Source organism: Morone saxatilis, unplaced genomic scaffold, assembly GCF_004916995.1.
Source record: "Morone saxatilis isolate NCDOM2014 unplaced genomic scaffold, NCSU_SB_2.0 Contig19, whole genome shotgun sequence".
Classification (NCBI taxonomy): Eukaryota; Metazoa; Chordata; class Actinopteri; family Moronidae; genus Morone; species Morone saxatilis.
Genome location: NW_023339751.1, coordinates 8,758,696 through 8,775,143, shown reverse-complemented (window position 1 = coordinate 8,775,143; position 16,448 = coordinate 8,758,696). Strand labels below are relative to the sequence as shown.

Sequence of the window (16,448 nt, the reverse complement as noted above, 5' to 3'; positions counted from 1 at the left end):
TGGTTTATTGTGAACTTTCCTTTGGCCACCCTAACCCTAAAAACACTGTCTAACTACTGCCAAGTGTCACACAAATCTCATGGACTACTTTGTTGTAGGGCGTTATAAAGCACAAGTAATAGTAAGTTTAAGATGATATCACAAGGGGAATTTTCATGAGTCAGAGTTTCAATACTATTCATTCCCATCATAAACATTAAAACCCTCACCGTCTTTGAGAAGCAGCAGTGGCTTGGTATCTTTAAACAAATAAACATTTCTGAGATGTCCCTCAAAGGCTTTTGAAAACAACCCAGAAGTGACTATTGATACGTTTCTGTGTAATTCAAATCCACCAAAGTAAAGCTGACCGCCATAGTTTAAGGCCACGTAACGCTCAAATGGGTCCACGTCTTCGAAGAGGATTCTCTTATTGTTTAGTAACACCTGAATAACTGTGCCGTTTAAAGATACGGAGACATTATGCCATATGTTGCAGCAGAGTGTGAGATTTCTGAAAGTTATTGGGAGGGAAAGTCTCTCCCCGAGATTGACTGCAATCTTGAGGTGGCCGCTCTCAATCCCTACTGTGAGGTAGTCGTCATCTTCATGTTCAGCCTTTCCCATCCACATGATCAAACTGTCATTTGAGCTTGTGTGGAAGCTGAAAGAAACCTGTGTGTACTTAAAATTTCTCGTGTTGTATCTTGGGTCCTGGTATTTAACATACGAGTTCCCCACAAACTTAAGAGTGTCTGTGGCTATTTCTGTGTCGCAGTACTTCCCTCCCCACCCTAAGGGGCACATGCAGAGGTATGAGGTGACACTAGATGGAGCGCATAAGGAACCATGTTTGCAGCTGTTGTTTACACAGCTTACAGACTGGTTACACACAGAGCCAGTCCACGACGGCTGACATATACATGTGAATGAGTCCCGTCCTGTTGCCAGGCAGCGGCCTCCGTTTTGGCACACCTTGTACCCGCAGGCAGTCCCATCCCAATCCCCAACATTTGCTCCACTTATTGCCCCAGTCTCTGTTAACTCCAACTCTTGACCGTTGACTGTAAGTTCTCTCAAACCACCAGTGAAGCCCATTGGCTCCCCTTCAGTTGCCTCCGTGGACACGTAGCTCAGAGTGGACACGCCCCCGACAAAGATGTCTGTAGTAACATCGAGGGTGGTCATCCCTTCAGTGCCATTCTCTCTAACCTCCTCATCATCCAGACTGAGGAAGCCTTGGTGACCAAATCGGCCAGCCTTCACCGTGTGCCAGGTCCTGCCTCGCGTGTCCACTCGCTTAACCGACCGTAGGATGTGGGTGCCATCCCCAAGGTTAAATGTCAGCCGGACAAACCCGGATGTCAAGGAGAGGCAGAAGAAGTCTCCTGTAGGATGACAATAAAACAAAAACAAAAGATTTAATATTTTCATAATGAGCCAGCAATAATTAAGTCTGAATATCACAACTTTGTCTTAATGTTTCTAATGCAGCAGAGGCACAGCAGTGGTTGCTGTTTTTTGTGGCCAGTACCACTATGGAAATATGTAATATTAACTTGCAGTGTTTTTATCCTGTGTCATGCTTCAATTTCATGACACCTTGTTTGTTTTTTGTTAGACGTTATTTATGGTTTTATTTTATTATATGTAATGGATTAAATCTGTGTTCGTTTGGTCTTCTGTTAGTCATGTTTTGTTTTGTGGATATGTGTGTTGTGTACAGTATCTGTTGTTTATGAATAAAACCCAAATTGTATCATTTGATTAACTGTTAGATGTCTGAGGAAGGACAACTTTCTTTATTTTACATGAGGAAAGATCTTAATTTGAGCAGCAGATCAATATCCTATCCTATGAACCACCCTGAGACCCTCCAGTTTCATCTTGTAATGTCCAGCCTGGGGATACCTGAACTAGATGCAAGTAAGAAAATTGTTTGAATTGTTTTGGGGAGGTCTTTTTAGTAGAATACTGACATTGCCTGACATTAATAAAGTATGCCAATGAGGTCTGTTTAGCTTAAAAATACTTATTATGTTGTGTATTGGTGGCAAAATTACACCAAATGTATTTTCCTTTTATTCCTTTTAGCCTGAAATACTTACAGTAGAATTTTTCCTATGAATGTATAGAATTATATTAGGTGCTCCAAAAATGAGTTCCTGTCATATATTATTTTTGTCATAATACTGTCGAAACAAAGACTGATTGGTAGGTATAATGTGTACCATGTTGGCAGGGTATAGAGAGAATACTGGCCCTGGCTCTTTAATGTCAACATGCACAACATAGTAATTCATTTATTAAAATAAAGCTGGCTTATACAGGAAATTGAATGTCCTCACCAGCTCTGGCACTGAGATGTTGTGCAGTGTAGACAAGGATGCCATCAGGTGATAAAGGCTGGAACTGCAGCTGCAAAACAGTCCTATGTCTAATACTCATGGGTGGGAATGACATCCATGAAGACTGGTTACCGCTGAAGAATGGATCACTGATGGTCACAGCTGAACAGGCAAAACCATAGAGCATTTATACATTTATTGAATTAAATAGTCGAGGCCTTGTCTTATTAAATAAAAACAAACAAACATATATAATGATATAGTTAGGCTTCAATAATGCAACCTTTCTCGCAGTAGAGTCCTGTGGTCCCCAGGGGGCACTGGCAGGTATATCCATTCGGGAGAGGGATGCAGGTGGAGCCGTGGGCACACAGAGGAGGGGGACTGTGCTCGACATCACACACAGACACGGTCTCAGAACAGAGTGCTCCCTTCCATCCTAATGGGCACTGGCAACTGCAGACGGACACAGTCAGACACTGTGAAAAGCTTGTAAACACGGCCATTTCTTTTCGTTATACTTATAACTCCTGTGTAACAGATTCCCTAATTCTCTATAGGTTACTGATGCCTAGTGACAACATATATAGGAATATACATTAAACATAAAGCTGTTGGGTGCATTGGGTGCAACTCAACTGTTAAGCCTACACGTGTTATTCGTGAACGGAATCATTATCGGTCGTCATTATTTTCACTTACTACACAGATGACCCAGAGTCCACACATGTTCCTCCATTTCTGCAGTGAACATGAACACAGGGGGTGACTCCACACTGACCCACGCTGCGCCCGAAGGCTGGATGTCCCGCAGGCTGTCCCAGCACTTGGAACTTTCTGTCTCTTCTTGTGCAAAATTGCACATCAAAAATGCACCCTTTGAAAAGAACAAACACACCGTTGTCAGAGCGATATCTTTTATTTCTCTGATAGGGGATTACATTCTTTATTTTCCTTGTATGAAGATCAAAGATGGGCACACTAAAATGTGATTAATCTGAGTTTGTGTTTCCCACTCAAACAAGCTCAATGAAAAAAGAAAAAACACCTTTCAAAATGTGTACAGTGTTTGAAATGAATTTCTTTGATGGTTGTTTATTTTATTGTGCGACACCACTGTATACATACTTAAATCTGCATGTCTTTCTGAGATATGAACTGAATTTGATGGTCTGTACATCCAAGATGTCGGAGTTTGTAAATCCACGTTTTTTCCTCCTGTCATAATGCATCTCTCTCGTCATATTTGCTTTTTGCTTTCATAATTCAATTTTATCAAGACAATATTTGCTTTGGCCTGTACCTGCAGAGCACAGGGCCTTCTATAAATATAAGGCCTGAGCACAAGCCTCGCAGTCATCTGCACATGCAGACTCCCTTCTCTCTGCTGCATTAGTCACTGGCATAAACAGGATGCAGGGGAAATGTCATGCTCATTCATGAATATTCATGGCATGATGCTGTCTACTTGGCAGACTCAAGTGATGGTTGCGGTGCTGCAAACATAGACGGTCGAAAAGAAGATTCATAAGGAAGATTAGAAAAGCTGGTTATTTTTGTATTTCTGCAAAAACTGCCTCTTGTAACAGAACCAAAAAAGCTGGGGAGCCAAGTCTAGCAATTACACCTGCCAGAGAAAAAGCTGAAAGTTAAATGTGCAGTAAAAAAAAACATTTTATTACAAAACTGTCAATAATATTTTCAACTAAGCTCCTTTGGCAATCTTTAAAAATCAAAAACTGACTGGGGTTCTAAAGGAAATGACCCTCAAGATCACTTAGCAAGTCTGATTAAAAAAATATCTGCATCAAAGCAGCATGAAATAAGTTTTTAATAGACAAGTTAGACAAACAAACTTCCCCGTTTTTTGTTATTTGATCAACAGCTCAAATTGAGTAACTGATTTTTTATTTTTTTACCTCCTCTGCCACCTTTCTACAGGGGAGTGTGGATCTGTTGATAACTGGGAGTGAAGTGCATTATCAGTGTGTTCACTGCCAGCCATCATGATTAGGGCTCGAGGAAGGTCACACAGATCTGATTAGACGCTCATGAGTTCTCATTACATCCCGAGCAAAAAGGTTATGGTTCCACCATAGTGGCTCAGGTAGTGCTTACCAGTAGAGGGGACTGCGACAGTCTCATACAGGCAAACTGATGCTCTAGCATAACTGATTTTATTTTCGAAGGTTTATTTGGTGAGCAAAAAGTGAATTATATGATGATAAATAAGCAAACGCACAAAATTGCTCCAGTCCTTAAACATAAAAAGCTGTTGTTCACCTCAAATGGATCTGCCATGACATTTTATAATAACAAGCTTCATTGCTGTAGTGCAGAGACTGCTGAATATGGTTATGATGATATTCATAGCTGTTGTCATCATTACGGGTATGGCAATTTGGCTCCACAGCTCAGCACATTAGCAGGCAGAATAAATGCTCTCCAGAATACATTCTTACATGGGGTCACCTGAGAGAAAGCATAAATGATGTTGATAATGACAAAGATTATTTGTATGGCACCCTTGTTGAAGTGACTTATCAGCAGTGGAATGGATTTGCACACAATGCAGAACTGTACAGGGTGTGAAATGATTAAAGGGTGCAGACACGATCAACCTCAAAGCTCTGTTCTGGCCTCATACACAATCTGAGCCTGGAACTCCCTTTTCATTACACACCTTCCCGTCTGCTTACAAAGAGATGGAGATCCTGGGAGAATCTCCAAGCCCCAGTGCTCTCACTCTAGACAGCAGCGTTTGGTTGTAATAAAGCTGTAGCAGTCTTACCCTGAAAGCCATGACGGAACCTGGAGCCAAGTGGCAGTAGTTCAGGGGTGTACTCATTATATCCACCCACAAAGAGCTGGTTGAAAACATTGAGGCCCGACAGGGGTCCTGGAGATGATCCTGTTCTGTTACGTTGTCCATCAACCTGAGAAAGACATAGTAAAATGGCAATACTCCAGATAGAGTGTGTGTGTGTGTGTGTGTGCACAATTTATTTAAAAATCTGCACAAAGTTGACAAAATGTACGAACTCGGATTGATCACTGAGTTATTCAGAGAGTGTCCACTTATTAGCCACAGTAGCTACACTACTATATTCCCCGTGTTTTTGCCTCTGAACAGATAAAATTCTTCAAGACATTGATTCTCCAGGGATCTTGGCCCTTGCAGACTCGATGGCATCTCACTGTTTCTGCAGATTTTTCAGCCATACTTAGACGATTCGAACATCCTGTTCTGTCTGATCACTGGACCAAAATAATGTAGAAACCTGATATGTTTCAAGAAAACTTTCACCTCACTATAACACCATTTACCAGCCTGCAGCATTAACAGAGGATAAATATATAGTGTTTGTGTGGGCATGTGCAATTTTTTAAAATGTGTACCATATAAAGTCAGGTGACAAATGAAAGAAAGAAATAAGAAATAAATGAGTGGAAAGAGGAATAATTGAATGGTTTGATGATATCTTTGATTTAGAACCGTAGTCCCCAACCTTTTTAGCTTGTGACCCCTTTTGTATATATGCTAGTAACCTGCTTTGTATACTTTGGTCTGTTATTCATTCTGCCTCTTTATATGTCTCTATATGCACTTTTGATACAATATCAGCAGTTCAAATAAAGAGTTAATTTTCCTTCTCAGATTGTGTCATTTGAATGATTTTTAGAAGCCTGAAATCATTCAGTATTTTACAAGAAAAGGCTAGAAAAAGATAATCAGAAAAAATAACATAACAATTCTGTTACATAAAGTAACCTTATTTTCCAAACGGGACACTTTTCTAATTATCAAATCACCTTCAGCCATCCTGTTTTCTTGGACCTTCCAAATGTAACAGTGTGAATATTGATCTGGTGGTTCAGTCGATCACTGACTATGGTTGCTATGCCTGATCCAAGGTTGAATTTGTGCACAACTCTGCCATTTCGCAATCCCAAAACGAAGAAGTCATCACCATCGTTGCCTGGAAAACACAAACAGTTTGTGTAGCACTTTATTTGGATAGTACACCTACACATAGTATTTCTAACATTTCAACAGCTTATTAGTTGAGAGTTTTCTGATATTAAACCACTGTGGATAATGTTTGGTTAGGTTTAGACACAAAAACATTTTGCATTGGTTATGTTATATATATGCATATACACATATATAATCTGTTAAACATCTAGAGACATGGTGAAACAGTTGAAATGTTGCAAATACTGTCTAAATCTTCCTGCTGAATATCCTTAAAAACTCATCCTCAAACAAAAAAAGATCTTTATAAACACCACATCTCTAACAAACATTTAGAATAAATGATGCATTTGTTTTCTTAAAGAATGTGTTTTATGTATCGTAACATATTTTGCATCTCTACTTGTTTAATTCATGTAACTTGATCACAGCAATGGTATAATTAACTGCTTCATTCCTTGGTGGTGCTGATCAAAAGATGCCACTTCATTAATGCAATTATCATGTGAATTGTTCACAATTCATCTATTCTAATATTGTGCCTTTGAATTTGTACCATTTCCAACAATGCTGTTCACATTCCTGACAAGTGTTTCATTATTCACATAGCTCTTGTTTTGTTTTGCCTCCACCTTGATGAATTGTACTCTCAAGAGAAAACAAGGGCAGGAGATCCACAAGATCTTGTGTTCTTTTCATTCTTCTTCTTTTGATGAAATATGCTGGTGACAATGACACGCCGGTTACCTGCTGCCAAATCTGACCCCACATATAGGAAGATCCTAGTTTAAAGTGATGGTTGCTAACAGCATCGCATTGCACCTGCAACTCAAAGTCTGTTTAATGCAATTAACATAGATACTTTTGAGATGCTTGGCTCACATGTTCATTTTATGTGAGCAATTCCAACAAGCTCCCTTTGAAAGTCAAGAACAATAACAGTTATGCTGAAAATAAACTAATTGCTGGACTGCAGGAAGACTCATTATTAATGTCTCAAAATCTGCCAAGAAAGAAAATCCTTAGGGAATCCTCTTGATTAGAGGATCTCAGAGGAAAGTGGAAATCTATTAGATAGCACATTACCATACACAGCGGGTGAAACCTCTCAAAACGGCAATGGCATGTCTTTTATAATCCTTAATGAAGTTTGACAACTAAAAACATGTCAAAGTTGTTTCCCTCTTTTCATTTCAACAAGATAATTATTTTAAATTTGCCGTGCGGGTGTCTAGATTGGAGCTCACCTTGTCCTTTATGCCCAGCAAACAGCATCAGGTTGTCTTTCACAGCAGATGAATTATTGGCGAGTGTGAACTTCAACTTGAACTCGTAGAAGAAACTGATGCTCGGGATGGAGGAATAAGCCATAAAGGAGGTGTAACCAAACTCATCACTTCCACTGAATCTGGCACGAGTTATATTGATGGCTGCAAAAACAAAGACATTTATTTCAAATGTGTGTTCAAATGTGACCAGTGTTCGCTGATGTAGGGCTCACTGTGTCTGTGTAAAGTCATCTTGTTTAAAATGAGGGAAAAAAACAGGTCTGATTCATCATCTCCCTCACAGGTTACCAAAAGATGGCACTATTGCTACACATTACATATCAGGGGTTAGTGAAATATTTTCTTTTCTGAATGCTGTTACATGGTGACCTGTTTTCAAATACTATCACCTCTTCAGTCCTATTCTGTTTTCATTAGTAGCTGTTTAGGACGGGATCTGGTAAGCACGCATTGCTTCATACTCAATGTTCACAAGGGTAGCACAATGATCCCAATGATATTCAATTACAACCACAAGTTTACTTATTCAGAATGCATGGTTGATTTAATAATGCTCTCTCCATCTCAGCATACCTATCTACTTGATTTAACACTGGGGACTCAATGGAAATTTCCCCACGCTCATTCAAAATTGCATGCTGCTGTGTTTAGTTTTTTTTTTTGTGTGTGTGTTTTTCTTTTTTACACAGCTGTCAGGATTCAAACACAGAACTGCACTTCTTCTTCACTGGAAACACCTTGCATATTCTTCTGCAGCCCCAGGCGATGGCTGAGAGGGGTTCAGAACTCCCCTCTGCGACTGCCCTCAGCTCTGTTTGGCTGCTAAATTATTAATAAAGCTGGAAATGCTTCTGTTATCATCCCTAGTCTGGTAGAGCTTTATTTGCCTATTGTTTCATTGAAAGAGTGTTACGGCATATTTTTAGGCTTTTAGTGCGTGTGGTCTTGCCAGATAGACCAGATACAAACATGTCAGCTATTATTACTAAATTAAATGACCTTGAGTTATTTACTCGGTTCATGGATGAGTTACCATCATGCCTTCTGTACAAATTAAGTATCTGAACTGAACCAAACTGATATTTGCACATTTTAGATGACCAGGAATTAATAGAATATTCTATTATTACAAATTATATATGAAACTATTCTGTTAGTAACTGTTTTACGTTGAATAATATTTTATATTGTAATTTTTTATCAGAATTTCTTATCAAAACTGATTTATTTATAAACTTATTCTGATTAACATCTGTTAACATTTATGTCATATTTAAAAAAAAAGAACAGGGGCGGATCTAAAGGGTGGCATAGGGCACTCCTTAAAAAATGTCTGCCACTCCAGTTTGGTGTCAAATTTAACACACATACGTATATCAGATATAATTCAATGATCTGTTATGGCCACATTTTAGAGTAAGTAAATTTAATGAAAAACACACACAGGAAGTGAAGCGATTAAATCAGCATATGTTTCTATGTTTATCACCCCATTAAATATTTCTCTAGACTGTACCATCCAAAGGAATCCAAGAAAACTGCTCTACTTTAATTGCTTTAACTTTGAGAGGGTTATAATTGTTCGCATTTTTGCTGCGACTGTCACAGCCTTTATTTCCAGTCCTAACTTTTGAGGCCACAGTTTGTAATGGTGCCCTATTGTTTCATTATATTGTAAATGTTGGTTACCCTGTGTTTAAGTATACATGGGGAGGGACAGGGAATTAAATAAACACCTCTCTGACACAGTGTCTACAATAACTGAACATTATAAGTTACAGAAAACTAAAATTTAATTTGCATTTTATCCAGTCTTGATTTTAAGTTAATTTCAATAACAATAAAACAATAAAACACTCCATTTACATCTTATTTAACATACACTAGAAGAGTCCCATATTTTATAACTGTGCTGCAGGCAGGTTTAATCCCATATAGTAAATCTAAGCCTGTGAAAAGGTTGCCTTTACTATCAGTTACCTTTGGGTGCGTTAACCAGCATTCATTCAATTTCACAAGGATCCATAATAACTCTTATGATATAGGAAGTTATAGGATTGTAGAAGTGAATCACTGAGTAAATCTTTAGGTTTCTGTTACTCATTATACTCATTGAACCATTGTGCAGACTGCCACTTATTCTCAGGCATGTGGCATACGCATTATAATCGATGTGTAAATACAAAATCGACAGGAATAATTGAGTCCTCTTTGTTTACAGTTCTTTGTGTTCATAGTATCTGTTAATTAAATTGTCATTGTACACCACTCTGTAACTAGTGGGTACAGAACATATTATTAACATATATTACGGACTGCCTCTGTGAAATGCATCTGTCTATGGATTATAACGCCACACTCTGTCAAATAATATTACATAGCATTTCCACTTTGCTGGGTATTTGTGCAATATGGTGCAAACCAGCAGGAGTGGCAGAAGAAAAACAGAATGACATGCAGCACCAGATTGTGAAATGCATTTTGACAAAAACTGCATGTGTATGGTGTCTATCTTAGCTGCCACAGAGCAGCTTGGAAAACAACACTTCTCCTGAGGTAGAGATACTGTATAGAATATACTATTATATTCGTTTCAATCTCAGCACAATGCAAGGTTAACAGAAACCTCACTAAATCAATACTAAACTGAAGTGCTGATGCAGAATAATGTTGCACAGTGTTTAATAGCAAACATTAAAACCCACTGAGAATGGATGGTATAAAATGTATCTATGGAAATATGATGTACTAAAATAGATTGCATTACATAACTATGTCTACACTTGGGTGTTGTTTGTTTGTTTATTGTGAGACTGTGTTGATCAGGGTTCGCATTATTTTCCTTGCTTTGTGCACTCAGACCAGTCTCTTGACGCATTCCTTCCTTGACTAAAAACAATTTAATTAAAACAATTAAAATCATAATCATAGTCACATGATCATTTTCAAACAATGCTAAAATTAAAGACAGACAGGATAAACTATGACTGGATTTGAGAAACAAGACATGGTTGTACTGTACTAGCAGTACTGTACACTTTTTTTTTCTCTATTCATTTTAAATATGAATCTTTAACAGGAGGTATGGGCCACTTGTGTACAAAGGTAGACCATTAATAATTCTGACTGAAGTCATTTTAAATATCCATTAATGTTTTATGAACTCAACTCTTGAGGCACTCCAGCATCAATAGCACGAATTCCTAGCCCTCCATTTTCTCTATTTCTTGCTTGTTCATTGCCCACTTTATGTATTAGTATGAAGACCTGAAAACAGCTAGAAAACAACATTTTGCTCTTTCATGTTTCCTGCTTGACAACAACTTTGTACCATGCTATCACTGACATTATTGGTGCTAAACGTATCAAGTACAAAAAGAGCACAGAGAGGCAGGGGACCTTAGGAGTGATCAGTTTTGACTCTGATCTTTTCTGATGTTATCAGGATTAAAATTCAAATGTCAGCCATATACTTAGTGTGGCACTGGAAGGTTAGAATACTTTGTTTGACATGTGGGTGCTGAGACTCTGTCAGGGGCTGTGACATGGCTGAGCGACTTATATGCCAAGCACCCTGCTGCTCTTACAGTCAGTTCAGTCAAGCAAAACCCTTTGTTTGTGAGACCCACGATCTGTGAAGTCTCCTTCTTATGGTACTACTGTTTGGAATTATAGAATAGACCACTATACAACTTATGTAGCTTCCTGTATAACTTCTTGGTCATCCTGAATTAGCCATTAGCTTTGTTTAACTTTTACTACTGTGAGTCAACAAAGCAATAAACTAATAGCCATGCTAGCACCTCGATGTAGCTGTACTACAGCAGTTATTTGAGCTAAATACTAATGTCAACATGCTAGCATTATCACAATGACATTGCTAACATGCTGATGTTTTAGACTGTATGTTTAGCACTGTTAATAGATTAGTTAGCAAATGTTAGCATTTCTCATGCTAACATTTGCTAATTAGCATTAAACACAAATGGAAATGTCAGTCTTAGCAAGTATTTGGTCATTGATGTGTATCAACTGCACATTGTAGCTGTATATTCAATGTCTCAGCTTAGGTGGGGACAAATAACATCTTTTTTTGTTAAAATATAACACAGTACAAAGCCTGTCACTGATGTCTTCACGTTTCCATTGTCAGATAACTGCAAGGCCATTATTAACTATCCTGAACAAGGGTCAAAATGCTAACAGCTCCGAAATTATCATTAGTCTTGGTAAGCGACTCAGCATTTTATGACCCTTGATCAAATGACTGTCTTATAGCTTTGGAGTTGTGTAATATAAATACAGTTATTGTATGCCAAAGATGAAATTCAAACAAGTTACCACAGACAGACAGATGTGACAGCAAGCTAGCTTATTAACACAGCGTGAGAACACATCAACACCCTGCTACAGCAGTAGCCTGACATTTTAAGAAAAAAGTTCTTAAGAAAAGTTGCTTTAAGTCAGACTGCTGGAATTATAGTTGTTAGGAAATAAGATCTTATGAACTGAGAAGAGTCTTTTGGAATATTCAGCACGAGTTTTGCCTTGATTATCCTGCTCTATTGCTGGAGGAAGACGTTTCTGCTTTTTCAGCACAATTTAGTTTCATTAATCCCTTTACTTAACAACAGACTCTCATTCTACCAAATGCTCAGGGCTCTCATTCACCAACTGTTTGCAGATCAGCCTCTCAATAAAGCTGCTAAATCAGTGCCGCACTGATCTGTTTGGAGCTGTAACACTTACGTTCGTCACATAGTAGACCTTGTCTTCCATAAGGGCAGAGACATACGGCCTCCAAAGGCGACTTTGGGATGCATGTGGCTCCATGACCGCAGGGGTTGCGCTCACAAGCGTTGAACTGGCACAGCCGGCCTGTGTAGAGCGGGGGGCACTCACAGAACCAGTCCTCAGCATCGCTAAACGTGTAGACATAGAGGGAGACATCATTAGGGCAGAGGTGAAAATGGACCATGACATTGCAGCAACATGTCCAGATGCTTTACAAACTCACACTGTGGCCTACAGAACACACAGGGAGAGAAGTGATGATAAAACAACCCATACTACTGTAATGCATGAAAGATTTGAAAAGATGTTAAGAGTAAATGTGTCCAGCCTGATGGAATACTTCTGCTGAAACACCAGCATTTGAGTGAATGTGTAGATAGCGGTGGAGAAAAATATGAATCTTGGTCTGGATCTATTCATCTTAGTAGCTCCTGCAGAGGCAGAAATTACTTCTCATGTCTTTTGGTAAAAGTAAACACAGGTAAAAAATAACAGCAGAAAGCAGATGATTAGTGGCATGACAGAAAACGTGAACCTGAAATTGTACAGGATTTTCAATGTCTTCTTTCCTAGATTCATATGCGTGTGATTCCTCTCTTGGAAAGAAGAGGAGGGTGATCTAGCATGCAAAGTAATATGCAGACAGGGACTTTATAAAATGCTCTGAGATGTGCACAACTTTGAAAGGTATAATATCAGATGGAGGAAGCACTGGTGGGGTTTCAAATCTATAAATTAATAATGTGTTTTGAGCAGCAGCACTGCAGGATGTAGTTTGCTCCTTGAGAAACTGGCTTCTTGAAATGAAATATTTACGTTCTGTCACCAGAGTTGAGCATTGTTAGATATGACTGTATTGAAGTACAAAAGGATGTTGTATAATGCAGTAAAAATTTCTAGTGTATGATTATTAACAGACTGCTAATGTCAATTTTCGAGACATTTTAAGGCACAGTGATGCACTGTTACACACTGTCGCTGCCAGTTGTGACCATTATTTTCAAAATAATAGTCACAGATGAAAATTGTCACGTGTTGAACAGAACAGGCATTGTTATTGTATAATCTTTGACAACCTGAATCAAATATTTAATGGAACTACTCTTGTGCAGTGAATGCTTTGAGTGCTGCTAATTTGTCTCTTGTATTGTCAGTTAGGGTTTGCGTTTAAATGTTGGTGACACACAAATTGCAAGGGTTTTCCTCCAGATGCTCCAGTTTCCTCCCACAGTCAAAAAATATGCAGGATAGGAGACTTTAAATTGCTGGTAGGTGTGAATGTAAGTGGGAATATGTTTGTCTGTCTGTTTTTGCTGAGACACTGCAACTTATCCAGCGCTCCAATACTCCACCCTGCACAGGATAAGTGAGTATAGAAAATAAATTGATGGATGGATAAACAAATTAAATATTCTCTTCTGATTGCAGCAAAGTCTTTCATAGATGATTCCTTAAACTTGCCTCTATGTGGACACATTTCTACAAACAAGTTTTGTGGCTTAGTTGAGGATATATTTATAAACTGGTGTATTTTTACATAAAATTTGATGTGAACATTTTTGTTTGAAATATTCTAAGTACAGCAAGGTTACTGTGCACTGCAGTTTTATTGAGCAGAAATACAAAAATGGGCTCTTACTACAAAGGAAAAAAACCAAAATATTAACCTTGAAACTATTCACAACCTTTATTGTGTACACAACAATTTTCAATGTGTTGAAAGCAGCTCACAATTAACAGTACAGAGAACAATCTGTTGGGCGTGGAGATTTGCCTGACATATGTTCATTGTTTCACGAGCTACAAATATTTTTGATCCTCAAAAGCATAAAAAAACCCGCCAAAAATGGACTTATTAAATCTCAAGTAATTTAAGGGAAGATAATGACTTGTACATAAGCACTAAAAACAGGCAGCAAATATTTCTCCAAAAAGGTAAAGTGTAGATAGAGGCGGGGAAGGAGCACCGTTGAAAACACTTGAGGTTTAATTGGCCTAATCAAAAACTTGGATGTGTGGAGTGACAAAAGGTTGTTTTAATTTGGCTGAGGTAATCACTTTGATGATGAAATTGTGGTAATGTTTGCAAACTAATTTGAATATGTAAATCACAAATGCATAAAGCCGGTACTCGCCATATCTCATGCCATTCAAAGACTTCACCGCTACAGCACACTGTAGGCTGAATAAATTATTGAGGAAGAATACATTTTTAATCTAATGAGTACCAGATAAAATAATTAATAATTGACCGCTTAGCTTATGATATCCCTGTCAGCTAGAACAATAAGCTGTTCGGCCACATGCATTTCTCAAATTTCATCCCTTGTAAGTTATTTACAGAATACTTCTTTTCAAGTGCTTGTTGGTATGCAAATACACTTCTACAGTAAGGCACTGATGAGTCTGCTGCTGTGGCAGTCGTTAGTTCTCGGGATGAAAGCATTTAGCCCACTTCATCCTTTGTTAAAATAAAAAAGACCACTGGGTTTAGCAAATATTATTTATAGAGAAGAACTGCTTTGGTGCTGAAACGCCATTTGCTTACCAGTATTGTAAACAGCCAACTGGACGTCGTTGTACTACAGACACTATGATTCTTGGTGGGTGGGAGGGAAAATCATTTGAAAGAGGACTAGATCCGCACTCAATTATTTGTCTTATGAATTTGAGCAAAGGGATGAAATGGAATTTACACATGGCATTCACCTGACTTACTCAGGCAGAATTCTGTTTTAGCAGACGGCTGTTCGATATTTCTCTGACCTCTTCCAGGCACCCTTGCAAACATTTCCTTGGTGGTGAAAAGGGGTGATGTCTGTTAAGTCTCCATCACAGAGTCTTTTGAAACATACTGCCATAGAGAAGCATACTTTAGATGATACTTGAAATAAAATCCTTATAGAAAGGAGGCATAAAGCATGAGGGAACTTTTCTCAAGGGATCAGACAATATTTCTACGGCCCAACCTAGAACACACCGCACTCTGTAACACAAAGTATATTCACATGTTTAAACACTTTTCAAATGTGCCAGTGTATTTATTCAGTTTTTTTTTCAACATTTCTAAACTCCTGATACATTGGCTGAAAAGGAAAAACCTTAGCACCTTCCTTAACATTACATAACACTGTACTGAATGCATTGCCACATGTCTGTCAAGTTATTTTATATGAGTTAACATTTCATGCTGGTTTAGACAGATAAATCGGTAGGAAAATGTATTTGCTTCAGACTTGAGTTGGCATCAGCTGTCAGTTAAACCAGCCTCTTTGATGGGTGAGATTTACTGAAATATTTTCTCTATGAACACAAAACTTGTCCACTACATAGACTGCAGGCTACGGGTAGCTATAGCAAGCTGTCATTGGGCCAAATTATGTGAAGTTCTACCTACTTCTATGAACAGAAAAAAAGAAGGAAAAAAAAGGCAAAATTTTCAGCTGTATTGTTGTTGGAACCAAAACTGAAACAGTGTTTAAAAGGGGAAAGGAGGAAAAAAAAAACAGCTCAAACTATCACTGACATGACAAAGTTTTAAAGAAGGAAACACAGCCATTAAGTGAAAAATGATGTGCACATTGAAGACTGGGTTGAGCTGGATGAATAACATAACATGATGTTTTTGTCTAGAATGCTGTGGAGATGTCTAACACCTCACTGTAGAGAACAGATTCCTTTAACGGGAGATCACAATGTTTCCCACCAAAGCCACTTGCAAATGAACGCTTCGAGGATGTGTGAATTCACGCATGCGCCCACGCGTGCACGCACACACACGCGACAATTATTTCATTTCCTCTAAATCTTTGACACAGACCACAGAGACCAAACTTTTACCAAGTTTGGTCTCTGTAGTAATGGAATATTTGGTGTCTGTAGATAATATGTTTTACCATAGTAGAGTCTTGCACATTTTTATAACAAGGTGACAGTTCGGGTTATATGGCCTACAATATAGATGTCCCATTCACAACTTGGATTCAAATAAACAACTAGATGTGCTACAATGTATTTCTATAATTGGCAACAAATCCCATGGCCAAAATTAAACTGATCCTA

At 38.3% G+C, this 16,448-nt stretch overlaps 1 protein-coding gene across 1 annotated transcript in view; it reads right to left on the bottom strand.

Moving 5' to 3' along the window:
• Positions 1-174: 174 nt before the first annotated feature.
• Positions 175-16,448, bottom strand: part of eys (eyes shut homolog) — a 153,225-nt gene continuing 136,951 nt past the window's right edge. The window contains exons 43-50 of the mRNA XM_035663372.1: positions 12,342-12,514; positions 7,551-7,733; positions 6,141-6,307; positions 5,119-5,263; positions 3,030-3,204; positions 2,611-2,783; positions 2,328-2,489; positions 175-1,367 (exon numbers count right to left, since the gene is read on the bottom strand). Coding sequence (XP_035519265.1) covers positions 175-1,367; positions 2,328-2,489; positions 2,611-2,783; positions 3,030-3,204; positions 5,119-5,263; positions 6,141-6,307; positions 7,551-7,733; positions 12,342-12,514 — 2,371 coding nt within the window. The remainder of the gene's footprint in view (positions 1,368-2,327; positions 2,490-2,610; positions 2,784-3,029; positions 3,205-5,118; positions 5,264-6,140; positions 6,308-7,550; positions 7,734-12,341; positions 12,515-16,448) is intronic.